The sequence below is a fragment of the Pelodiscus sinensis genome, chromosome 25 (assembly GCF_049634645.1).
Source record: "Pelodiscus sinensis isolate JC-2024 chromosome 25, ASM4963464v1, whole genome shotgun sequence".
Taxonomy (NCBI): domain Eukaryota; kingdom Metazoa; phylum Chordata; order Testudines; family Trionychidae; genus Pelodiscus; species Pelodiscus sinensis.
Genome location: NC_134735.1, coordinates 668,640 through 695,051, shown reverse-complemented (window position 1 = coordinate 695,051; position 26,412 = coordinate 668,640). Strand labels below are relative to the sequence as shown.

Here is a 26,412-nt window from a genome sequence, read left to right as displayed (position 1 = left end):
CTCAGTACGCATAACATTTATTCCACACATGAATGGAAAAAATTAGAGGGAACACTGGTTGTGACCTGGGGCAGGAGTTTGGGGTGCAGGGTCTGATGGGGGTATGGGTGCAGGAGAGGATTCCAGCCTGGGGGAGGGATATAGGAGGGAAGCAGGGTCTGGAGAGGGGGAGTTGTGACCTGGGGCAGGAGGGAGGTGGATACAAAGGGTTTGGGTTGTGACCTGGAGCAGGGGATTGGGGTTCAGGATCCAGGAGGCAATATGGGTACAGGAGAGGATTCTGACCTGGGGAAAAATTTAGGAGGGGGTTCAGGGTCTGGGAGGGAGTTGGAGATGGGAGGGGTGGGGTGCCAGAGGCAGGCTCTGGCCAGGAGGTGCTTACCTAAGCAACTCCCGGTCAGCAGCACACTCAAGCAGGGTTCCCCCCCCACTCTCGCAGCAGCCCCAGACTGCTGGCTGGCTATGAATGTGGCTCTCAGCACTGCTGGAAGGGAGAGGCTTTCCACCCTGTCCCTGCCCCCAGCAAAATCTCAAAGCTCCTATTGGCTGGAAACTGGTTTCCAGTCAGTAAGAGTTGAGAGATTTTTGCTGGGGGTGGGAGGAGTGCATTGAAGCCTCTCTTTCCCCGCACCACAGAGCGCCACAGGAGGAAGCTAGCCGCATGGATTGGTGCTGCTCTCTGATGCAAGGGTGGGCGCAAGCCGGATCAAAATGCTTGGTGGGTCAGATCTGGCTCGCGGGCTGTATCTTGCCCACTCCTGATATAAATCCACAGTCTACCCTCACCTTGAATCATGCATATAGTTCTAGTCATCTCGATGTCTTAGAATTGGAGAAGTTACACAGAAGATCAACAGAAATGAGAAGGAGTATGGGATTATTTTCATATAAAATTAAAAAGACTGGGACTTTTTAGCTTGGAAAAGAAATGATTAAGGGAGATATGATCAGAGGTCTATAAAATGACAAATGATGTGGAAAACGTGAACTTGCAAGTATTATTTACTTCTTTACAACACGTGAACCAGGAATCACCCAATGAAACGGTAGCAAGTTTATCACAACTTCACATAAAGCACCTGTGGAACTCATTGCCAGAGGATGTTGTGAAGGCCAAAACACAACAGGGTTCAAAAAGAATTGGAAAAGTTCATGGTCAGGGAGGCAACCCAATGCTCTAGGTGTCCCTGGCCTCTTAACTGCCAGAAGCTGGGAGTGGATGACAGGGGATGGATCTCTGTGACCACCTGTTTTGTTCATTCTCTCTGAAGCACCTGGACTAACCACTGTTAGAAGACAGGATACTGGGGTTAGATGGACCACTGGCCTGACCCAGTATGGCCATTCGTATCATTTTATGGCACTACATAAGTCAGTTCTGTCTGAATTCTTCTGCCTTCTATTATTAAATGCAGCCCTCAAGATTAATTTCTTCCATTTATAGCAAAGAAAAAACAACAATCCAGAAAAGGAGTTTGTTATTGACAATCCTTTCTGTAAATGTATGTTTCATGTATTTGTCATTAAAAAGATTAAATAAAATAGTTCACTATATAGCTGACTACACATACACTGTAGTCAGTAAGTTTCATGTTTTGAGTAGGGATGTAATAGTGTAGTTGATTAACCGATAAGCAAAAGCTTGTAGGTTAATGCTATAGACACACACATTCCCCCTCTCTCCCCCACAAGTACATTTTTTATCAGGATGGCCAGCAACCTGGCTCAGTGCTGGCTTGCGATGGGTCAGGGACCTACCTCTGCATTTAAAGTGTATTAGGAGGCAGGCTAGCAAGCAGCCCAGCTCAGTTCTGGGTCATGCTGGGTCCAGGAGCACAGACCCCTCCACCCCGGACAGGGTCTGCTGTCACCCCGTGCTGCTGCCTCTTTATCAGACGCAGCAGCATGGGGTGACAGGCAGATGGTCCACGAGGGGAGCTGGTTTTTAAACTGGTTCCCCTCACAGTAAGGATATTAAAGACTAGTTGACTAGTCGATTCCCCCCCTTGCTGCCTATCAGATAAAGGCAGCAACGGGGGGGGGGGAGAAGAAGGGGTACTTCAACGGGCAGTGCTGCATTGCGTTTCAAAGCTGCAGCGCCGCACTGCCCTTTTGAAATGCCACCTCAGCTGATCCCTGTACCCTATGTGCATTTACATGCCAATGAAGGCTGTAATGCTGTAAACACCTTATAGAATGATTTCATGTGGCAGCCAATTATCCAAGTGTCATTAGATAGAGAGCTAGCATGTCTCCCATACATTAACCTCATGTGCTCAGGTAAAGCTAGTTGAGTATTTTCAAAGAAAGAGCAAAACTGTGGCGACAAATCACCTTCTTGGAGACATGAATGAAACAAAGCCAACATCTCATGGTGCATGTTTTCAATACTCTCCACATAAAGAAGGAATGATAGGATATTGCCAGCGCTAAGGAGGAAGAACTCAAGCAGTGTAGGTGGCTTGTTTAAGAAAGTATTCCTACTTAACTTTTGTTTTTTATTGTTAGTTTTATTAACTTGCTGAACCACTGACGTCTTTACAGAGATGGATCTGTATGTATGTTTTTTTGTTTTTCTTTAGTTTTTGAGATGAATGCAGGGAAGAAAACATTTACAAGATGCTCTACCAAATACAGGAATATTTTAAAATTACTCTTTTTAAAAAGATTCACAACAGTGTCTCTCTACATAAGCTTTCGACACATGGATGACCATGTATTTCTGTCCACCGATGACTCAAATATATTTGGGCCTAATTTGATTCATTTTTAGAAGTAGTTTAGTGCGAATATATAGGACTGGAAGTTAATTTTTCCAGTGACCTATGCAGACCTAGCAATAATCCACACACTAGCTAAACTAAAGAGACGCAGGTAACACTGCGTATAATATTAACGGCTAATGAAGAAGAAGTTACTCACCCCTGTGCGGTAACAATGGTTCTCAGAGATGTGTCCCACTCAGGTCTCAGTGCAGCCTCACGCCAGTGATCAGAGATTTTTGCCAAACAGTGCCTCCCACACCACACCTGCGCACTTGCCATCTTGCGCTGCTGTTGTCTGTTAGGTCCGTGTGCAGTGCGGGCTCCCTCTGTTCCTTTTCTACCTGAAATCCGATAAAGGACTCCAAGTAGAGGGAAAGAAAGGACAGTAGTGGAGCACCCACAGGGACACATATCTCAAAGAACCATTTGTTTTGGTCTTCACCAAGAATTATGATGATGAAGGAATGCCTAATATAGTGAACGCTAGCAGGAAGGGGATAGGTTTAAAAGATAAAATAAAAAAAGAACTAGTTAAAAATCACTTTAAAAAGTGAGATGTCTGCAAGTCACCTGGGCCTGATGAAATGCATCCTAGAATACTCAAGGAGCTGATAGAGGCGGTATCTGAGCCTTAAACTATCATCTTTGAAAAATCATGGAAGTCGGGAGAGATTCCAGAAGACTGGAAAAGGGCAAATATAGTGCCCATCTATAAAAAGGGAAATAAGAACAATCCAGGAAACTACAGACCAGTCAGTTTAAGTTCTGTGCCAGGAAAGATAATGGAGCAAGTAATTAAGGAATTCATCTGCAAATACCTGGAAGATAATAAGGTAATAGGGAACAGCCAGCATGGATTTGTAAAGAACAAATCATGTCAAACTAATCTGATAGTTTTCTTTGATAGGATAACGAGTCTTGTGGATAGGGGAGAAGCGGTGGACATGGCATACCTAGACTTTAGTAAGACATTTGATATGGTCTCGCATGATATTCTTATCAATAAACTAGGAAAATACAACTTAAATGGGGCTACTATAAGGTGGGTGCATAACTGGCTGGATAACTGTTCTCAGTGAGTAGTTATAAATGGTTCACAATCCTGCTGGAAGGGCAGAACAAGTGGGGTTTGTTTTGGGACCGGTTCTGTACAGTATCTTCATCAACGAAAGTAAGCTTATTAAGTTTGCAGATGATACAAAGCTGAGAGGGGTTGCGACTGCTTTTGAGGATAGCATCATAATTCAAAATGATCTGAGGTAAATAGGATGAAGTTTAATAAGGACAAATGCAAAATACTCCACTTAGGAAGGAACAATCAGTCTCTCAGATACAGAATGGGAAAAGACTGTCTAGGAAGGAGTCCTGCAGAAAGGGATCTAGGGGTCAGAGTGGATCACAAGCTAAATATGAGTCAACAGTGTGATGCTGTTGCAAAAAAAGCAAACATGATTCTGGGCTGCATTAACAGGAGTGTTGTGAGCAAGACACGAGAAGTCATTCTTCCGCTCTACTCTGCACTGATGAGGCCTCAGTTGGAATACTGTGTCCAGTTTTGGGCACCACATTTCAAGAAAGATGTGGAGAAATTGGAGAAGGTCCAGAGAAGAGCAACAAAAATGATCAAAGGTCTAAAGAACATGAGCTATGAAGGAAGACTGAAAGAATTGGGATTGTTTAGTTTGGAAAGAAGACTGAGAGGGGACAAGATAGCGATTTTCAGGTATCTAAAAGGGTGTCACGAGGAGGGAGAAAAATTGTTCTCCTTAACCTCTGAGGATAGAACAAGAAGCAATGGGCTTAAACTGCAGCAAGGGAGGTTTAGGTTGGACATTAGGAAAATCTTTCTAACTGTCAGGGTGGTTAAACACAGGAATAAGTTGCCTAGGGAGGTTGTGGAATCTCCATCTCTGGAGATATTTAAGAGCAGGTTAGACAGACATATCAGGAATGGTCTAGTGGTACTGGGTCCTGCCATGAGGGCAGGGGACTGGACTTGATGACCTCTCGAGGTCTCATCCAGTTCTAGTGTTCTATAATTCTACTGCACAGGGTGAGTAACTACTTCATCTCCCTCGAGTGGTGTCACTGTGGGTGCTCTACTCAGATGACTAAGTAGCAATACCTGCCATACGGTGGTGGGTATGTGAAGAAGCAAGGACCACATCTGCTAGAGTGGAGGTAGGTATGGGTCCTTCCTGTAGGGCATAACATTGTGCGAAAGTGTGATGGGAAGACTACGTCTCGGCTCTACAAATGTCCGCTAGTGGCACATTATGTAGGAAAGCCGTTGATGTGGCCATCGCACATGTGGAGTGCGCCCTTATAATCTGTGGTGGCTGTTTTCCACAAAGCTGGTAGACCATGTATATGCAGCTTGCAATCCATTTGGAAATTCGTTGCGCTGAGACTGCTGTTCCCTTATGGACCAAAACATGAAGAGTCTGTCTGCTTTTCTTGTCTCTTCAGTTCTAAGTAGAATGCGAGTGCTCATCTCAGATCTAGTGTGTGCAAGTTGGATTTTCTCAAAGAGATGTAAGGTTTAGAAAAATATGTGGGTAAGTATATGGGTTCATTTAGGTGGAAGCCCAATATAACTTTGGGGAGGAACTTGGGATAAGGCCCGAGCGTGACCCTTATTCTTAGTAAAGGTAGTGTACGGTGGGGTCAGCCATGAGGGCTACAATTTTGCCCACTCATCTTGCAGATGTTATTGCCATTATGAAAGCGACTTTCATGGATATGTATTGTGGTGGGGCCATGGCTAGTGGTTCAAAGGGTGGCCTGGTGAGCGTGTCAAGAATGAGATTTAGGTCCCAAGGTGGAACTGGGGACATAAGTTTGGATGTGGCGTAGAGGCTGGTGTATTGGTGACGGGAGTAGTGGGGACAATACGGATGCCATGGCTCCCAGAAAGGCCACTGAGGTTGAAGGTGTTGTGGTGGATACAGCCATGATTGGTTAAGCCATGGACGTTGTGGGGGTTGTTGAAAGGGATAGTTTCGGGTAGAGTGCAATGAAGCCACTGATCCTGTTGGAGATGAGTGACCAGATGAGAATCTACTCCCCTGCTTGCTGCCATGTTCAGTTTGCGGTGGTGTAGGAGAGTGAAAAGTTTTATCCACAGTTTGTCTGTACAGGCTAGCATGAGGTAAAGTTGGGGAGCATGGTGAACATACTCCCTGCACTGGTGGAGGTGGTGTGCCTGACTGTGGGGCTTTTTGTAAATGGTGCATGTTGCTAGCTGCTTTCTTATGTTCTGGTGCTGGAATGCACTTTAATTCAGTATGTCTGCGACTGGCTTGTTCAATTGGCCTTGGGATACCTGTGGGTGCCGGTGGCATGTCTGGTTTTGTTGGCACTGGTGGATTAGCTGCACCAGTAGGTGCAGAGCGTTGCAGTTCCAACTCAGTTCTCCTGGCTGAGGTCAATTTGTGCTTCTCCACGGTGCCAGAAGTTGATGACGCCAGGGAATGGGCAGCTTGGGACGTAGCAGGCAGTGATCATGCCGGGGAAGCTCATGATGCTTGCGAGCTTCTATGCAGTGATAAGCTAGCCCTGTCATGAGGTGCCGGTTGCACCTGTATCTCCTGGGACTTATCCCCCGATGGTTGGAGGGATTTCTGTCAGAGAAGATTCTTCAGCCGCATTTTGCAGTCTTTCCTCGCTCTGGCAGTCATGTAAGAGAATGCGGGCACTTTTATGCTACGTGACTTTCACCCAGGCATTTAATACAGGATGCGTGACCATCCGAAACCAGCACTGAATCCCGACACAAATCACATTTCTTAGAGCCAAAGGAAAAACTGTGGCGGCAGGCTGTTTTTTTAAACTGAAGAGATAGGTGAAACTTCTTATACACTGACTACACTTCACTACTGCTGAACCAACTGTGCTGTTTCTTTATTTCCTGTCAGAAAGGAGAGCACTGCTGTGACTCCGTCTTCAGCTGAGGATGGTAGAAAAGAAACAGAAGGAGGCTTGCACTGCGCGCACACCTGACAGACAACAACAGCGTGAGATGGCAAGTGTGCATGAGTGGGAGGCACTGCTAGGCAAAAATCTCCGATCAATGACACGAGGATGCACCAAGACCTCAGTGGATCACCCACAGAGACACCACTCGAAGGAGAACTAGGTATTCTGCAGGGGAAAAACAAAAAAAAACAACAACAACAACAAAAAGAAAGCTCTGCAACTGAAAATAAGCATTTGACAAATTTAACAGCCAGCATCTTTCTACGGCACCACAGGAATTCGATTATAGCATGCTGACCAAGCAACAGCTATTATATAATGTCCCCTTCCCTATTCAAGTACAGATCTATAAGCGGCTTTAAAAGTTATCTCCATATCTGATTTATGATTCATTTCCAGTTTACCTCCACCCTCGATTTCCAGTTGCTCCTGTAGTACAGATGATTTTTTAGCAGTTGTTTAAAACTAATAATAAAACAGAACTCCAGAAGAGTTAAACTTAAAAGAGAGTAAACTAAATTAAAACAGAAAAGGACAAAAGGGGCTATGATTTCCTCTCACACTGGGTACTTCCTTGGTTAGCCTCTGTTCCAGGGTCCTAACAACCTCTCATTACACATGCCCTTGTTAGGATCAGTGAGGCACAGAAGTAAAATCATGACTGGTATGGAAAAAGTGAATAAGGAAAAGTTATTGACTTATTCCCACAATATAAGAACTAGGGGTCACCAAAAGAAATCAATAGGCAGCAGGTTTAAAACAAATAGAAGGACATTTTTCTTCACTCAGCGCACAGTCAACCAGTGGAACCCCTTGCCAGAGGATGTGGTGAAGGCTAGAACTTTAACAGGGTTCAAAAAAAGAACTTGATAGATTCATGGAGGTTAGGTCCATCAATGGCTATTAGCCAGGATGGGTAGGGATGTTTCTCTGTTTCTCTGGAGGCGGGTGATAGGGGAGGGATCAAGTGAGGGTTACCTGTTGTGATCCCTCCCTCTGGGGCATCTGGCATTGGCCACTGTCGTCAGACAGGATACTGGGCTAGAAGGACCTTTGGTCTGACCCAGTATGGCCATTCTTATGTTCTAAGAACTAGTGTGTGAATGCTTGAGGCTATGCACTGCCAAAAATAGAAACTTACTTCCTTTGTAAACTCACTCTTTTGAGCCTTTAGCTCCAAAGCTGCTAGTATTAGAATCAAGAAACTCCAAGGTTGATAGCTGTGATATATTGTAATTAGAAAAGAGCAAGTAAAACGGGACTGCAAAGTGGCTTAGAGATAAGAAATTGAGACTATTGGTAAAAGAAAAATGTCAAGAACGGAGAGATGCAAACTAGTTTACTGTTATGCTCCTTCTGGTTGACCATGTATTTAAATGGCATTGAAAATAGCACAATTTCATGAGTTGTGATATATTTTCAGATGGTGTCAAATTAACATGCAGAGGCAACAAATACTATGGAACACAGCAAATAAATCTGAAATGATAGGAGCAGATCAGGCTAATAGGATAAAGTTCATGCAGCTAGTGGAGATTAGATAATGGGGACTGTAGTGAACAAAAATCATCAGATTGTAGGTGTTCAACAATGAAGGCCACAAGGCAGGTCCATGTAGCTATTGCAATATCTGCAGGAAACAAAGCACACTGCATAAGGAGGAATAACTGCAAAAGGAATAACTACCTGTAGAATGCAAAACGAGTTCCATACAGAATATAAACCAGAGTATACCAGTTAACACACTAGCTGCAGCTGCACAAGGCAATGGTTAAAGACAAATATGTTCTGTCAACAAGGGACAAAGAACATAATTACAAAGCACTGAAAGACCACAGCATACAATGGATAATGCAAAAAAGAAAAAAGGACAGCAGTCAGCATCCAAAATGTCTAGATTTTCTAAAAATATGGCATACTGGCTATCACTGACAGGGCACCAATTAAAGCTTATATATGATTTCACTTCTCCACACACACGCACCCTTCCCTATCCCCCACTGGAAGTGAAATCCCTACTCCCTGAAATTGCTATTTTATAGATTCCTATTTGGCAGAAGAGAACTTGGCCTACTAGTATATTTTGCAGGGATATACACGCTGTTCTGTGAATTATTTAAGTGGGTTTATATCTAGCTGATGTATTCTGGGCAGTTCATCTTGAGCATAAGCTTCTCTTTTCGTAATTCCTTACATTTATTCTCCTTAGCTTACAGAGACCAGTCCATTTCAAATCAAGTCTTACCTCAATCATCTGGTATAATAATGTTTCCAGAAAGTTTTTAAAAATTGCTTTTAACAGACATTTTCCTAACAGGAAAAAATGTGGCAAAGAGAGAGCCAATGATGAGGGCCTCTGCAATGAAGGGCAATGAAGAAAAAGATCTCCAAGACTCTAAGATCAGAAATGTGTTTAAACACTTAACTGCAAAGAAAATTCTGGCATCGATTCCATGATCAGTGTGGACAGGATTTCTTTGAATCCGAAAACGATATTAAACCTGTATTATAAAACTGCATTCTAGATTATGGAGACTAGAGAGATGATAGCAGAGCCTCCTCCCTGGTTAAGGAAGCCACACTAGAATTCTGTTGGCAACAAACATATTTAAATGTGGTTTTCAGTATGATCTGTTAACAAGCAGGAAAGACTGATAAAACTGATGGACAGCTACCAATAAGTTATTTGGGGGGCAGTTATGAAATTATGAATACACGTTAAGACGGAAACAAGCCTTAAAGCCACTAAGGTATATTAGCAATATTTCACTTTTATATTTAGTATCATTTGTATTACATAGGTCAGAAGATTAGAATACACTTTCCCATTCAAAGGCTCTTAAACACAGGCCATCTGTGGTTTTATCTGAATTGCAGTATAAGAGGAGAGATTATTAAGAGTTGATATTTCTAGAGTACTATAACTAGAAGCCTTTGCATGAGTCCTTATTCCTTGAAGCTCTTTTTCGGGATTTGCAAATTCTTATCCCATGGGCCAACACAGCTTACTACTACACATATTAAGAGCTGTGAAAACCACCAATGAAGCATTTTTGACAAGAGCATCCTTACTGAAGAGCGAGATACTTATTAAAATGGGCACTCTAGGCAGTCAGGTCTAAAATTAGATGTAGATTACCAGCCTTGTTTTTATCTAGGGGTCATGGGCATGCATAGAAAAGTGAGTGCATACACTGCATTGATGTCCTGTTGTACACTGTCCACCTCCATTGTGGGAATAGGAGGCTGAATCCCAACTCCAATGTCTAATATGCAGTACATGCTTGTTATTTAAGTTGTCCTACAGCAGGATACTGAAATACCGAGATTCCCTGGAAACAGGAATGAACACTTTACATTTATGAGGCAGATAAACTGAGCTCTATGCTGTTTGCTGTGTAGGTCTTTTCCCTAGGGCTGTGTCTAGACTGGCAAGATTTTGCGCAAAAGCAGTTGCTTTTGCAAAAAATCTTGCCGCCTGTCTACACTGGCCGTGAGTATTTGCGCAAGAACACTGACTTTGTACTGTACAAAATCAGTGGTTCTTGCACAAATACTCTGACGCTCCCCCTCACGGATAAGCCCTCTTGCACAAGTATTCTTGTACAAGAGGGCCAGTGTAGACAGCAAGTTGATTTCTTGCGCAAGAAAGCCCGATGGCTAAAATGGCCATCGGAGCTTTCTTACGCAAGAGAGCATCTATACTGGCACGGATGCTTTTGCGCAAAGGCACATGCCAGTATAGACGCTCTCTTGCGCAAATACTTTTAACGGAAAAACTTTTCCGTTAAAAGTATTTGCGGAAAATCATGCCAGTCTAGACGCAGCCTAGAGGTCTTGTCTGCCCCATGTGGACACAAGAAATCCCGAGACACTTAAGATCAGGAACTTGCCCCTTGTTTTGATTTCTCCCACTGCTGGGCAATGCCCAGCTGTTACCTTCAATCCCAGAGATAGCAGCATTTCTGTGGCATGTATGTTTATAAATTGCTTTGGAATGAACAGCAATACATATAGGCTGTGTCTATACTGGGCCACTTATTCCGCTTTTCCGGAATAAGCTGCGAGCTGTCTACACTGGCCCCTTGAATTTCCGGAAAAGCAGTGACGATTTACTGTAAGAAATCAGCTGCTTTTCGGGAAAAACTGCTGCTCCCGCTCGGGCAAAAGTCCTTTTTCTGGAAAACTGTTCTGGAAAAGGGCCAGTGTAGACAGCACAGTAGTCTTTTCCGGAAAAAAGCCCCGATCTCGAAAATGACGATCGGGGCTTTTTTCCGGAAAAACACGTCTACATTGGCCACAGACGCTTTTCCGGAAAAGCAGCCTGCCAGTGTAGACGCTCTTTTTCCGGAAATACTTATAACGGAAAACTATTCCGTTTTAAGCATTTCCGGAAATGCATGCCAGTATAGATGTAGCCATAAAGTTTAAGGCTGGCGGAAATTTTTTTCATCAAAACCATTCTTTGATAGCAAACAGGGATTTTAATTAAACATTTTTCATTAAAATTATCTTCTTAATGTAGAAATTTTTTATTTTTTCAACAGAAAAAAATGTAAAAGCCCAAAAGATTTGAATTGTGGACCAAAAACAAACTATTTCAGCTGAATACTGAAATATTTCAATTTGAATAGGATGCCATGCTCTCTCACAGGCATATTATTTGGTTGCCTCATGTTCCCTTTCTCCTCTGCGAGCAAGCCTTCTTAGTCAGACAATCTCCCATGATGCACCAGGGTCACTGGACCAAAGCAGGCATGTAAAAGTGTAGTCAATTAACCGATAAGCAAAAGCTTATCGGTTAATGCTATAGACACACACATTCCTCTTCCACCCTCCACTTGCCAGTACATTTTTTAGCAGCCTGCCCGGCTCAGTTCCGGCTCATGCCAGATCCGGGAGCTCAGACCACCCCTTATAGAGGGGCTGCTGCCACCCCGCACCGCTGTCTCTTTATCAGAGGCAGCAGCACAGGGTGACAGCACAGGTCCACAAGGGGAGCTGGGTTTTAAACTGGATCCCCTCGCAGACCGGCTCCCACCTGGCACCCTGTGCTCTGATACAATGGCAGCATCACGGAGTGGCAGGGGGCTTCTCGGGAGTGGGGCTGGAGTGCACTGGTTGCTGGCCCTGCCCGCAGCGACAATAGAATACTCGACCAACCGATAAGAATTCATGAGGTTACTCGACTATTCAATTAACCAATATTTAACAGCCCTAGACCAAAGCCCACGATGCACTGGCTTCCCGCAACACAGAGGATAGCATGATGCATCACGGAAGATGTCATTTGACCAGAGAGCCTAGCTTATAGAGAATGGGAGCAGGAGGCATGTGAACTACAATTCCCATGAAATACCATAACAATACTGCAGAACCCCCTTTATGGAACCCTCCATTATTTGGCTCTCCTTATTGACTGAAAAACCAGTGTGCGGAGGTTCAGAAGCAGGTGATCTCTCCTGTGGCAGAGAGATAGCGAGGCAGCCATTCTCCAGATTATCCAATAACTGGATAATCCAATCTGGCCCCAGTCCCAATTAAATCAGATAAATGGAGTTCTGCTGTATTTCCAAATCAAACTACTTTGGGTTTTGGCCAAATTATTTCAGTTTTCAATTTTATGTGGAAAAATTGAAATTTTCTATGGAAAAAAAAAAAGCTTTTATCTGACCAGCTCTAACAAAGGTTATTACCCAAAAACCAGAGCCCTTCATTGTGACTTTCATAAGCAGTTACAGAACCAAACCATATCAGCAAGAAAAGTAGCCTTGTTATCCACCCATATTCACAGGAGCCAGGAATATCTACATTCTAATCCTGCTTTAAGATTGGCTTGCTGTGTGGTTTTGAGCTACTTACCCTCTGTAACTCAATTTCCCTATCTAAATATGGGGGTAATATTGACTACTTATATCTCAGGGGTATGATGAGATTTTTGTCTGGCATTCTGGAAATATTAAGTCATATATAACTCTTATCTGTAAAACTCGATTATCTAAATACCTTTGAAGCACTGACATTTTTGGATAATTAATTGTTTTAGACAAGTCAAATTTGTTTCAATATGAATTTCTGATTTGGGATACGACAGGATTGCTTCTCTCTAGAGTAGAAACAGTAAAGGGAAACTAGCACTTATCTGGCATATAACGAGCATGCAGTAGATGGGAAGGAAAGTGTTAGATAAAAACTGTGTATGAAACAGGCGGTTTAAAGAAAATATTTAATTTCTTCTGAGGTTTCTTTCAAACAAAAACAGGTAAAATTGATCTTCAGCCTACAGAACTTAAACAGGCCAGTGCTCCAGAGTTTGACAAACACGTATGTTTTGGCAGCAATTTTAACTAAGGATGTTAAATATCAATTAATTGAATAATTAAGAAACATCATGAATTCTTATTCAATAGTCCCCGGGGGCAGGGCCGGCAGCCAGTGCAATCTGGCTCCACTCCTGAGGAGCCCCCTGTAACTCCGTGCTGCTGCCTCTGATACAAAGGCAGTAGCACAGGTGCCAGGTGTGAGCTGGTCTGTGAGGGGAGCCAGTTAAAAAACAGCTTCCCCCGCAGACTGGCTGCCTGGCACCCTGTGCTGCTGCCTTGGACACAGGTGTGGCAGCAGCCCCTGTCCAGGGGCAGGGTGTCCTGAGCTCCAGGACCAGGCATGAGCTGGAACTGAGCTGGGCTGCCCACCCACTTACCTCCTAATACACTTTAAATTCAGAACTGCAGCAGGGGTAGGTCCTGGACCTGTCGCAAGCCAGGACTAGGACAGGTGGCTAGCAGGCCTGCTAAAAAAATTACTGGGGCGGGGGAGAAGGAGGCATGTAGTCTATAGCATTCACCTATAAGCTTTTGCTCATTGGTAAATCGACTACACCATTACATCCCTAATTTTAACATGGATCACAAAGTCAGAATTTGAAGATCTCAAATCCAGCCATGCACAAAACTGTCCAAAAATACATCTGCCTCCCTCAAAAAGAGTCTACTTGTCTGCTGTTTGTCATGGTGATGGAAAAAATAATGATTTTTTTTTTTACTCTTCTGTGCCCCCTCCCAATACAAACCACCTTGTCATGGAGAAGCAGGTGAGTAGAATTTTTCAAAGCTGCCCTAATCGAATATGCTAATACTTAAGTGGCATTATAAATCATGGGCCAGATGCTGCAATCCTTACTCTGTAAGGCAGGGATGGAAACCTATGGCCTGTGGGCCAGATGTAGCCGTCAGCTTACCTGATCAGGCATGTGAGGTTCAGGCCTCCCCTCTCCCTCCGCAGTGGGGAGCCAGCGCTGGCACTCTAGCCATGTTGGGGGAAATGGGGTGCCGAAGTTCAACACTCTACCGCATGGCTGGAGAGCCAGAACCAGCTCCCCATTGCTCGGGAAGGAGCCCTGAGCCTCGCTGGCCAGATCAATGCAAACAGCAGGCACATCTGGCCCACAGGCTCTGCCTGGTGGGGGAGGAAGTGGCTCTGCACTGAAACAGCAGTGCAGGGAAGATCTGCCCCCAGCGCTGACTTGTTGGCTCCCTCACTGTTGCTGCCACTGGCTGGGAATCCGGCAGCGTGAAGCCATCTGTGCCCTGCCTTCCACCCCGGAAGCTGCATCAGGTAGGTGCTCCCATTCCCTGCCCCCTCATGTACTCTTTCTCCCTCCCAGCCCAGGCCCCGCCCCTGCACACTACCTCCTGCCCAGTCCCACCCTAGTCTACTCCTGCAATCTACCACCCACCCAGACCCTGCATCCCCTGCCAGCGCCCCAGCAGCTCTCTCTCACACACACTGAACCCTTCATTTTTTACCCCATCCCAGAGTCTTGGAGACCCCACAGAATCTGCTAACCCCAGACCCACCTCCTTCCCTCTCCCCACAGGGCTGATGCCTGAGTTGCATGTACCTAAGCAAGGGGAGTATCTTTTTTCTTTTTGTTTATCAGTTGGGGTCATGTCCATGGGGGATTTCCCCCAACTTTTCCTTTTAACTTGTGTGCAACCCTCAAGTAATTTTTTTTATGGTCAGTGGCTCCAATCCCAAAAAAAGTTTCCCACCCCTGCTGTAAAGGAAAGAATATCAGCATTACTGGCTGTTGTTCAAGCTGTTGCTCCAGCAATCCCTCACCTCAGGAAATGGAAACTACAAAGATCTCTAGGGAGAGCTGTCAGCATGACATTCTTAGTGCTGGGGTCCTAGAGCGTGAAACACCTGCTGGATGACAATAAGGGGGCTTAGTCTGCCCAGCTTCAGAGTCCAGTGCAAAGCCTGCATTTTGACAGAAGTTTCCTTGTAATGACAGAGAAGGGAAGATAAAGGAAGGGGAAGAAAAAGGAGGATAAGGGGAAGAAAAGATGGTCAAGTTTAAGCCAAACCCTATGATGGCAAGAATGGAATTTAATTTGATTATCTTTATAATAATGTTTTGCAACTATGGCAATTAGCAGCCTATAAATATCTTTGGAAGGGTTTAAATAGCGTTGTTTGTTGCGATTAATAGTTTATGAATCCAGTTCACTGCCAATGCCTTTAGGAGCCGGATTTAAATTGAAGAATGCCACCTAGTATTACTGATTTACAGACCAATTTTTCCTAGCTGATACCACTCCTTCGCCCAGGTAGCATGTAGAATTTTAGACACCTCTATTACATAAAAGACTTACATTTCAGCCATAGCTTGCTTTCTAGAACTCATGTCGTAGAAGTTTCTTTCCAATGATAACCATTAGAGGCAAAAGATAACTATGGGCGTAACCAAATAAAAAATAAGATAATGGTCCAGAGAAGCCTTGTTTGGACTAGAAATTTCAAAACACTTTAAATTGTTATTTCTTATTCATTAGGTCTGATAAAGTATACCGTGAAATAAATATTAGTCTTATAACTAGTCTCAAGATCATCCCATGAAAACTCATGATACTAGATATATATTTTTGTTAGCCTCTAAGGTGCCACAGGACTACTCATTGTTTTTATAATCTTTTAATGGGTATGCCTGTCCTGGAAACAAAGTGCTTCCTGGACCATAAAAGTAATGTAGGAGAGAAGCATGCAGATGGGCTATGAAAAGTACTACAGCCATACTACCAAACTGATATGCTAGAAAGATTTTATATAACTAGCTGTTTTATAGTAGCAGAATGCAATTTGACTTTATTGGCAAGCAACACTGAAGTCAATTTGAACGTATAAGCAAATCTAGCTATTTTTTCACCCACTAGAGTAAATAACACTAAAAATCTAGACAAAATATGCTACAATTGCACCAATTTAGATCACCATACACTGCATATCCCACCTTTTCTTCTTGCACCTCAAACACTGCTTCTGGCACACTGCAAGCAAAGAGTGAGGTAGGCAAATCACTTAAATCCATCATCTCTTCTAAATCATCTTCATTTTCTCCAAAGATCATCTCTTCTTCCTCTTCTTGGTCACTGCTGTAAAGATCTGTCTGGCTGTCACTCCAAGACTTCATAGTGTCTCTGTGCATTGTCCATCCAAAACAACTCTTTTTTATGTGCCAGAGCTTCTATCAGGAATCTGTTAAGAAAGAAAATCAGAGGATTACAAGTACTGAATTTCCAGTAAATCAGATTCTCTTGCTACAATTATTCTTTGAGCTGAAACATTTTACACGGGAAAAGAGAAATCAGTGTCAAGGCTGCAATAACTTGCTGTACAGATCCACTTTATCTCATTCCTATAAACCTAAGACCCAACTGTTTGAGCTGTGAAAAGAAAGGTAAGGAACCTTCCATTCTCAACAATATAAACCATTTTTTTCAGAGTAATAGAAAATTAAAGTGTTTGGAAACTGTTCTACAAGCTTTCCTCAAGCCATAACACTTTGCATTTAGAAAGCAATTATGGCAAAGCATTTTGTAACCAAGCTTCACCCAGTCAGTTCAAGCTGTGCCATCTCCTCCTTTTACAGATGAAAAAATATGTACACCATAAAGCTAAGTGCCTTGCCCCAGGTTCTTCCAACTCAGTGGCAGAACCAGCAACAAACTCCAATGTTCCTGAATCCAAGCCCCCTTTTCTGATCACTACATCAACAATGTCTTCCACACCAGACAGTGTATGAATAGAAAAGAATCAGTCTAAGTTGTATGGGTAGCCTTTACTGCGCTATACAAGCGATCACAATAAATGTGAGATGGAAATAAAACACAATGAAAACAAGATGTCACACAGGTTACAAAACCAAAGAATATGAACTATTTTTGCATCAACTGCTGCATTTTATATAACACATTTTGTCAATTCTTGCTAAAACATAGGAGCACTTGTGAGAAAGAAGAAGTTATCACATTACTATACAGCAATGTGGAATCTCTAGAAGGGCTACCCGCCTGCACTACATTTGGATATTTGTTTGGCGATGGGGGAAAAGGGGTAAATTGTGCAGAATACTGGAAAACACTGGCACTCAATGTATTTATTTACCATCTGCAGTTGTTTGTTTTGAATATTTAAATTGCTTAACTAGCATATTGCTTTGAAGCAACCAGATAAAACTGCCATTAACTGTAACCCTGATGTGTTTACGGGGGGGGGGGGGGGGGGATTTCAATCCATGCTCACTCGTGTATCTATTTAAAACAACCATAATTGAGAACAACTAGATACCCTTATAAAAAAATTCTGGAAATGAAGAAAAAATGACTTGATACTCCCAGTTTCTGATCCATGCATTTATACAGTGCTGGGGCATTGCAGTACTGATGCTTCATCTTCATTTGATCATCACACTTGTACATTCACAAGGACATTTTTCAAACGTACATGGATGTTGGCACTGCAGTTTCCATCCAATGACCAGGGCTGTCCCAAGGGGGAGGTCACAGGGCCTTGGGCAACCCTCCCTCTCAGTGCTCCAGGTGCAGGACCCTGGGCAACCCTCCCTCCCCCCACACCACTGACACTGCCCCTCCCTCCATTCCACTCCACCCCTTGTTCAAGCTCGGCCCTAAGTTCGCGGCTATCCTGCCCCAAGCAATGAAGACTGAAAACCTGTTTTGTGAATACCAGACAGAGATATGACAGTCACGTAAGTTGCTCTTAATGAGGTGCCCCCTGCATTAAGTATGCTGGCCTATATCCACCCCCTTCCCAGTCCCCATAACACAATCAATAAAGGTATCATTTTTGAGAAATCATACATTTTTATTTAGGGAACCCAGGAAGCAGATGCAGAAAAATTCAGGGCATGGGCTCTGAGGCGGGTAGTGGGAGGAAGGGCAAGTGATGTATTATAATCCCCCTATTCAGCAATCACAGGTGTCAGAAGGAAAGCCTTCTGGTTCCAGGAGACATCACTGGAAGTTGAGTGGACGGCTGCCTTTGACACCCCCACACTTTCACATTCTAGGGCTCCTGAAACTTGATTAGAAGGGCAGGTGGTTCAGTATGGGGTGGAGGCGGACTCTATGCCCCATACGCTTCCCCTGTGCCTCTACCAGGCCCATCAGAAGATCTGTTTGCTACCCCACAAGCCTTAAGATCTCCTCCTGGGTTGGGTCCTTGAATGTTCTCCTCTCCCTCCATTAGCATCTCCTGCAGCATTGTTCTCCTCCACACATTTAATTGCTCTTTGCTGATGGAGGTGGATTGCTTTTGCTCATTGAATAGGTCACCCTGATTATGTTTTTTTCAACTTCAGACCTGTGCTAACCAAAGGGGGAGGAGCCAGAGGAGTGAGCAACAGACTCACTGTTGCACCCTCTAAAACATAAAAAGTGATGGGCAGACTTTACAGGAGACACATGGAAGAACGCAGGAAATGCCAAGGGCAAGCATTAGAGAAGATACATTGTAGAGCACAGAAGCTACTCTCTTACCATTTAGAAAGTCTGTCCAACACAATAGGCACATGTTAGTGCAGGGTCAAAGTTATGTTTTTAAGCACCTATTAGCCAGCAAGTACCACACACAGATCTTAAGGGAGCATCTGGACTCAGATTGGTGGAGGCATGGCAAGGAACAGGTTGGGGCTCTTACTCTTTTGCTTCTGCTTAGTAAGCACGTACAACACAACAGCTGCAAATTGCAGCTATCATACGTAGCAAGTGTCTGCATTTGCAAAAGAGGGGCCATGGTCGTAAGGGGCTATGGTGAGGTGAGGAGGCTGGTTATAGTGGGAATGGCTCATGCAGTCACTCTGTGTTCTGCACACACACACACCCCACTTGCCTGGAGAGTGTAACTTTCCCTTCCCCCAGGAGCCTGGCAGGGGAGCTGGGTGTGGAGGCAGGGGCTCACGTGGTCAGCAAGCCAGGCTTTGCTGGTGATGAGCAAATGGAGGTGAACTGCCATGGTATCAGTTACAGAGCTTCCCCTGCTTCATTTAGACTGATGTGTGCATTATCAGTTTTCTCCGAATCACACAGAACGATAGGGAGCGGATGCTGACTGAATGTGGCCAGACACCTGGACCTTGTGCTTTGTGCTGCAAATAATCCAGACAACTCACTGCTACCTTGGCGCAAAAGTTACTGTGATCCTAGACTAAACCTAAATTAGTCTAGTGTAATTTACATATATAATAAATATCTTAACATGGACACAAGGACTCATTTGTAAATATTTTCATGTAAGATCATCATTTAGCATAGGGGTGGGTAACCTTTTTTGGGTTGGGAGCTGCTGACCCACAGAAAAATCAGTCAGGGGCCATTCACAAGTGAAAAGCAAAAACTAAAAACAACCCCCCCACCACACAACCTGATGTGGCTACTGACTGAGGAGAAAGGCACTTCCCACATTCCACTAGCAGATTTTGTGTGCTCCAGCCCCGCAGTGGGGTAGGGGGTGGGGGGCTGAAGTGCCAGCACAGGCTTGTCAATGCTGAAGGGGGAGCCCTAAGTCTTGGGGGCCGTATCCAAGCAGATCCAGGGGCCGCATCTGGACACCGGGCCTGAGGTTCCCTATGCCTGATTTAGCACGAACATCTTCAAACACTCCACTATGAGGCAGACCATCATCCCTCTTGCAGATGGGGGAAAAAACCCACCAAACACATGAGTTGACCAAGGCCAATACTGCTCTGAATAGAGTGAGATTAGAGCCTGGAGTTCCTGATTAGTAGATGAGCACTCAACCTTCTACAACTACATAATAATCACATTACCCCATTCACAGCATAAACACCCTTAAACATGAGGAAAATGCTGACTTTTGCTGAACAGCAATTTAATTGAATAGTCGTGTAATCACAAGAAATCTTAGCTTAAACTATTTTCTATTTTTAAAAAAGAACACATCCCCTAATTCTAGTTATTAAATAACAAATCTATAACTCTGTTAATTTTGATAGGATCGTTATTATTTGAAAACTTGCCAAAAATATCAGTTCCCAAAAACCATAGCTGACATTGCAACCACCATTGAACTTGATGAATGGCTAATCACAGATTCATGCAATGCTCCACTAAAATTAGAGTGGGATAGCCAAATAAAGTAACTGATGTACATTTTTCCTTTCTTTCTTCTCCTACTCACCCCTCCTTTTCTGCTTTATATTTCAAACTCTGGGCCCCTTGCTTCATATTTGTCATCTGAAGAAGTAGGTTGTACCCATGATACTATTTATATATTTTTGTTAGTCTCTAAGGGTGTGTCTAGACTACATGCCTCCTTCGACGGAGGCATGTAGATTAGCCAGATCGGAAGAGGGAAATGAAGCCGTGATTAAAATAATCGCGGCTTCATTTAAATTTAAATGGCTGCCCCGATCTGCCGATCAGCTGTTTGTCGGCAGATCGGGGGAGTCTGGACGCGATGCCCCGACAAAGAAGCCTTTCTTCATCGACACAGGTAAGCCTCGTGAAACCAGGTTTACCTGTGTCGATGAAGAAAGGCTTCTTTGTCGGGGCATCGCGTCCAGACTCCCCCGATCTGCCGACAAACAGCTGATCGGCAGATCGGGGCAGCCATTTAAATTTAAATGAAGCCGCGATTATTTTAATCGCGGCTTCATTTCCCTCTTCCGATCTGGCTAATCTACATGCCTCCGTCGAAGGAGGCATGTAGTCTAGACACACCCTAAGATACTACAGGACTATTGTTGTTTTTTAAGTTTTCTGATGTACATATGTCATTTTAAAAGACCATATACATGTATTGTACAGTAGCTTTTTCAGAGACTAGTCAAGACAGGAAAGAGAAGCACTGTGTCATGAGTAGACTGAGCACTCTACTGGGACCATCAAATCTCTAATTCAGGCCCTGACCCTCATTCACTGAGAGACCTTGGGCAAATACCAACCTCTTTATCTCTATTTTTAATGTGCTCACCACTGTGATGCACAAACTCTCTGCCCCAGTTTCTCTTCTATAAAAAAGGAATTCTCTTACCTGTGATGGGTTAGGCACTTTATTTTTAGTTTTTAATGATTTCACCAAGTTCTTGGTTTTATAAAAGTTGTTATTTTGTTTTAACCAATTTTCACCCAAATTCTGGTCCACTCAAGTACGTGAAAATATTGCTTGTTACAAAAATCCTATCCATTAGGTCAAGAGTGGGGAAGCTTTTTTGGGTCGGGGGCTGTTGACCCACAGAAAAATCAGCTGGGGGCCACACACAAGTGAGACACTAAAACAAACCCTCATTGACATGGCCCCTGCCTGAGAAGGAAAAAGAAACTCCCCACATCCCCCTCACAACCAGAGCCTAGTGGGGCTCTGGCTAGTAGATTTTGTATGCTCCTCTCCTGCAATAGGTGCAGGCTCCCCTATGCTGAAGGGGGAGCTGTGAGCATCGGGGGCCAGATCCAGGAAAGCTGAGGGGCCGCATCCAGTTCCCAGGCCTGAGGTTCCACACCCCTGCATTAGGTAGACATGTTTATGTTAAATTATCTTTCATGTAAAGGAAAGACTGTATATTAAAGGAGGGCAGTATAACCCTGAAAATGACTGAAATGCATAACCAGAGATCAGAATTCAATTGTCTAGTTAGGCATCCCAAACATAATACAGTAAAAGTTCTGCTATCCAGCACTCAATTAACTAGAAAGCTCATTTAACTGGCATTTCTGGTATCTCCAAATACGAATCTTCAATCTAGTAACTGAGACTAGTATACTACCCAGCAATCTACTTCGGTGCAAAAGAGGCAGAAGACAAGCAAGCAAGCTGCAATCAGGGGTTTATTCAAAAAAGCAGCCTTTGGGATGTCTCATAGGCTCATTACAAATTCAACCCGATCTCTATACCGTCTAGGTCTACAATGATAACTGATGTTGATGATGAGCCTGAGGGACTGCAAAATCCTGAAGTGCCTTCTCAATTATCAAAGAAAGATTAAATGTTGGTGTTAAGTATGTTTGTAGTGATCTGGTTGTATGCCATGTGCTGTTATATGTACTGTCATAAGATAACCTACTGTAAAGAAAACTTTCCACACCTAAATGCTTCAAGAAACCAACCACTCTGAAATGCAGTACTACTGTGGGTTTGGTGTGTACCTGTATTAGGGATGTAGAATCCTAGTTAAACAGGATCCCGCTCCTGCCCCCTACACTGGCCGGCTGCTGCTGCCACCTCCCCCTCTCTCCTGCAGCAGGAGTCAGCATCTCAGCATGTGGGGAAGCCAGTTTCTGCTCCCAGTCCCCTTGTGTGCGGGAGTGGGAGGGAAGAGGGGAGAGGAGAGATGGGGCCAGCTCCCAACCCTCGGGGGCTGGAGCAGCCTTCCGCAGGTGCAGGCAGGCGGCCTGGTAAGCAGCACTGTTAGCCAGTTACCCATTCACATCCCTAACCTGTATACTATTTTATACTTCATTAATTTTATTGTATTCTAATTCTTTGAAAATTGGTGTTCCATTGGTAAACATGTAATTCTCAGTTAACTAAAATATTCTTCCATTCTCCCAACATGCCAGATAACATGCATCCTCCTCTAATGTATGTTATTTGAATTCTCTGTCAAATTTTTAGATGTTTAAGTGATCTAATATACTAGGACTGCATTGATTCTGTGAACCAAAGCAGGAACCTTAGTCACTCAGTTGATCTGATCTCTTATTAATTCCTTTATTCCAACGAGCAATAATACGATCTGGTTAGCACACTTAGATACCAAGATAGTAGGCAGTTTTAGAAATACTGAACGCATATTTTAAAAAGTTGTATGCAGCATTATAAGGCCTCGTCAACAATGAGGATTTTTGGAATTCGTCCCCTATTGCTCAAGTATCAGAGAAATAACAGGAGCACCAGTGACAATATACGACCAATGCTTTTAACATTACTTTTTCTAGACCTGCTCTGAGCATTGGTAGGTGACAGAAGTAAAGAACACCAGCAGGTGATTACATTAGTATCTCCGTTGCCCTACCATTGCTAGCACAGTAGTCAGAAATTTTCCAACAGTCTTTAGTGATGACAAGTTCAAAACATATATGTCATATCTGCTCCTAAAGTGTATAGTTTAAAAGCGAAATCCTGTCAACTCAAACATGCTTAACTTTACCTTCCTGAGTAAATAACCCCATATAAGTCAATGTTTGCAAGATCAGCAATGAAGTTTAGAAATAACATGTCCTGACAAAAATGGGGAAATGAAGGAACTAAGAATCAACTAAATGGTTAAATATGCTGCTTTGGTTCTTAGACCACAAGAGTATTTATGACCATTTTGAAAACATACAGAAACACAGGAAGCCAAACAATACACCTTAAAAAACAGAGCATACTGCACATGCAATGCCTAACCACTCTATGACTGCTGGTGCTAAGTTGTGTTATTTTACAGTGTACTGAAATAGAGGGGAAAATGTAACCCTAAAATAAAATGCCTATTTTTATGTCTCACATCATCCATTCTAGCTGCAAAGAGGAGCAAGTTGCTGCGCTGACAAAGCACAATGCAGAAACTGCTCTGAATATGTTGCTCTGAAGCAAGAGCTTCTACACCCAAAAAAGCGATGATTATTTTAGTACTGTCACCAGGCAGGTTATTTGAGACTTTTAAATGCTCCACACGCACTCCTGCCCGGGAGTACCGGGGGGAGGGGCCGGATGGGGGGGCAGTGCCCGAGGGTACGGGGGGGAGGGGCACTGCCCGGGGAGGTACCGGGGGGAGAGGCCGGTTGGGGGGGGCACTGCCCCGAGGTACGGGGGGAGGGGCCGGATGGGGGGGCACTGCCCGAGGGTACGGGGGGGAGGGGCACTGCCCGGGGAGGTACCAGGGGGAGAGGCCGGTTGGGGGGCACTGCCCGGGGGTACCAGGGGAAGAGGCCGGTTGGGGGGGGCACTGCCCGGGGGTACGGGGGGAGGGGCACTGCCCGGGGAGGTACCGGGGGGAGAGGCCGGTTGGGGGGGGGCACTGCCCGGGGGTACGGGGGGAGGGGCACTGCCCGGGGGTACCGGGGGGAGGGGCCGGTTGGGGGGGCACTGCCCGGGGGTACCGGGGGAAGGGGCCGGTTGGGGGGGCACTGCCCAGGGGTACGGGGGGAGGAGCACTGCCCGGGGGTACCGGGGGGAGGGGCACTGCCCGGGGAGGTACCGGGGGGAGAGACCGGTTGGGGGGGGCACTGCCCGGGGGTACCGGGGGGAGGGGCACTGCCCGGGGAGGTACCGGGGGGAGAGGCCGGTTGGGGGGGGCACTGCCCGGGGGTACGGGGGGAGGGGCACTGCCCGGAGGTACGGGGGGAGGGGCACTGCCCGGGGGTACCAGGGGAAGAGGCCGGTTGGGGGGGGCACTGCCCGGGGGTACGGGGGGAGGGGCACTGCCCGGGGAGGTACCGGGGGGAGAGGCCGGTTGGGGGGGGGCACTGCCCGGGGGTACGGGGGGAGGGGCACTGCCCGGGGGTACGGGGGGAGGGGCCGGTTGGGGGGGCACTGCCCGGGGGCACGGGGGGAGGGGCCGGTTGGGGGGGCACTGCCCGGGGGCACGGGGGGAGGGGCCGGTTGGGGGGGCACTTCCCGGGGGCACGGGGGGAGGGGCCGGTTGGGGGGGCACTGCCCGGGGGTACGGGGGGAGGGGCCGGTTGGGGGGGCACTGCCCGGGGGCACGGGGGGAGGGGCCGGTTGGGGGGGCACTGCCCGGGGGCACGGGGGGAGGGGCCGGTTGGGGGGGCACTTCCCGGGGGCACGGGGGGAGGGAACGGTTGGGGGGGCACTGCCCGGGGGCACGGGGGGAGGGGCCGGTTGGGGGGCACTGCCCGGGGGTACGGGGGGAGGGGCCGGTTGGGGGGGCACTGCCCGGGGGCACGGGGGGAGGAGCCGGTTGGGGGGCACTGCCCGGGGGCACAGGGGGAGGGGCCGGTTGGGGGGCACTGCCCGGGGGTACCGGGGGGAGGGGCACTGCCCGGGGGCACGGGGGGAGGGGCCGGTTGGGGGGCACTGCCCGGGGGTACCGGGGGGAGGGGCACTGCCCGGGGGCACGGGGGGAGGGGCCGGTTGGGGGGGCACTGCCCGGGGGTACGGGGGGAGGGGCCGGTTGGGGGGGCACTGCCCGGGGGTACCGGGGGGAGGGGCCGGTTGGGGGGGCACTGCCCGGGGGTACGGGGGGAGGGGCACTGCCCGGGGGTACGGGGGAGGGGCCGGTTGGGGGGGCACTGCCCGGGGGTACGGGGGGAGGGGCCGGTTGGGGGGGCACTGCCCGGGGGCACGGGGGGAGGGGCCGGTTGGGGGGGCACTGCCCGGGGGTACCGGGGGGAGGGGCCGGTTGGGGGGGCACTGCCCGGGGGTACGGGGGGGGGCACTGCCCGGGGGTACCGGGGGGCAAGCGGCCCCTCCCCCCCCGTCTGGCCGGGGCCCCGCGCCGCCTGGGGGGGCTGCGAGAGGCGCCGCGGGGGGGCCGGGGCCTGAGGGGGCGGGGCTCTCGCGACTCACCGTCCCCGCCCGGGTCCCGCGGGCCGGCGCCCCTCGCAGGCGGGCGGTGGCTGAGCGAAGCGCCCCCCCGGCCAGGCGCGCGCACTGTCACTCTCCCGGGGGACGCGCAAGCGCGCGCGCTCCCGTCCCCGCCTCGCAAGGGACCGGGGGGGAGTGACCCGGATGGAAAGGGAGCGAGCGCGGAGCAGCTCCTGCGCATGCGCCGGCCCCGGCCCGGCCCGGCCCGCTGCCGATCGATTGTCGCCTGACTGCGCGGAGGGGAAGCCCCGCCCCCTGGGCGTCCTCGCGGGGCTAAAGTCGGGAGGGGCCATTGCGTGGGGGGTATATCTGGGGGGCTGGGTGGGGGGGTTGCCTGGGGGGAGGGGTTAGGTTGGGCGGGGGGGGTTGCCTGGGGGGAGGGGTGGAGGCATTGCCTGGATGGGGGGGGTGCCTGGAGGGAGGGGTTAGGTTGGGCGGGGGGGTTGCCTGGGGGGAGGGGTGGAGGCATTGCCTGGATGGGGGGGTTGCCTGGGGGGAGGGGTTAGGTTGGGCGGGGGGGGGGTTGCCTGGGGGGAGGGGTTAGGTTGCCTGGGGGGAGGGGTGGAGGCATTGCCTGGATGGGGGGGTTGCCTGGAGGGAGGGGTTAGGTTGGGCGGGGGGGTTGCCTGGGGGGAGGGGTGGAGGCATTGCCTGGATGGGGGGGTTGCCTGGGGGGAGGGGTTAGGTTGGGTGGAGGGGGTTGCCTGGGGGGAGGGGTGGAGGCATTGCCTGGATGGGGGGGTTGCCTGGGGGGAGGGGTTAGGTTGGGCGGGGGGGGGGTTGCCTGGGGGGAGGGGTGGAGGCATTGCCTGGATGG

The 26,412-nt window shown here is 47.2% G+C and overlaps 1 protein-coding gene across 1 annotated transcript in view; it reads right to left on the bottom strand.

The window, feature by feature from the left end:
- RCAN3 (RCAN family member 3) overlaps window positions 1-25,754 on the bottom strand; it is a 33,578-nt gene extending 7,824 nt beyond the window's left edge. The window contains exons 1-2 of the mRNA XM_075908948.1: window positions 25,578-25,754; window positions 16,036-16,280 (exon numbers count right to left, since the gene is read on the bottom strand). Coding sequence (XP_075765063.1) covers window positions 16,036-16,230 — 195 coding nt within the window. The 5' untranslated portion in view covers window positions 16,231-16,280; window positions 25,578-25,754. The remainder of the gene's footprint in view (window positions 1-16,035; window positions 16,281-25,577) is intronic.
- Between the last annotated feature and the right edge of the window lie 658 nt (window positions 25,755-26,412).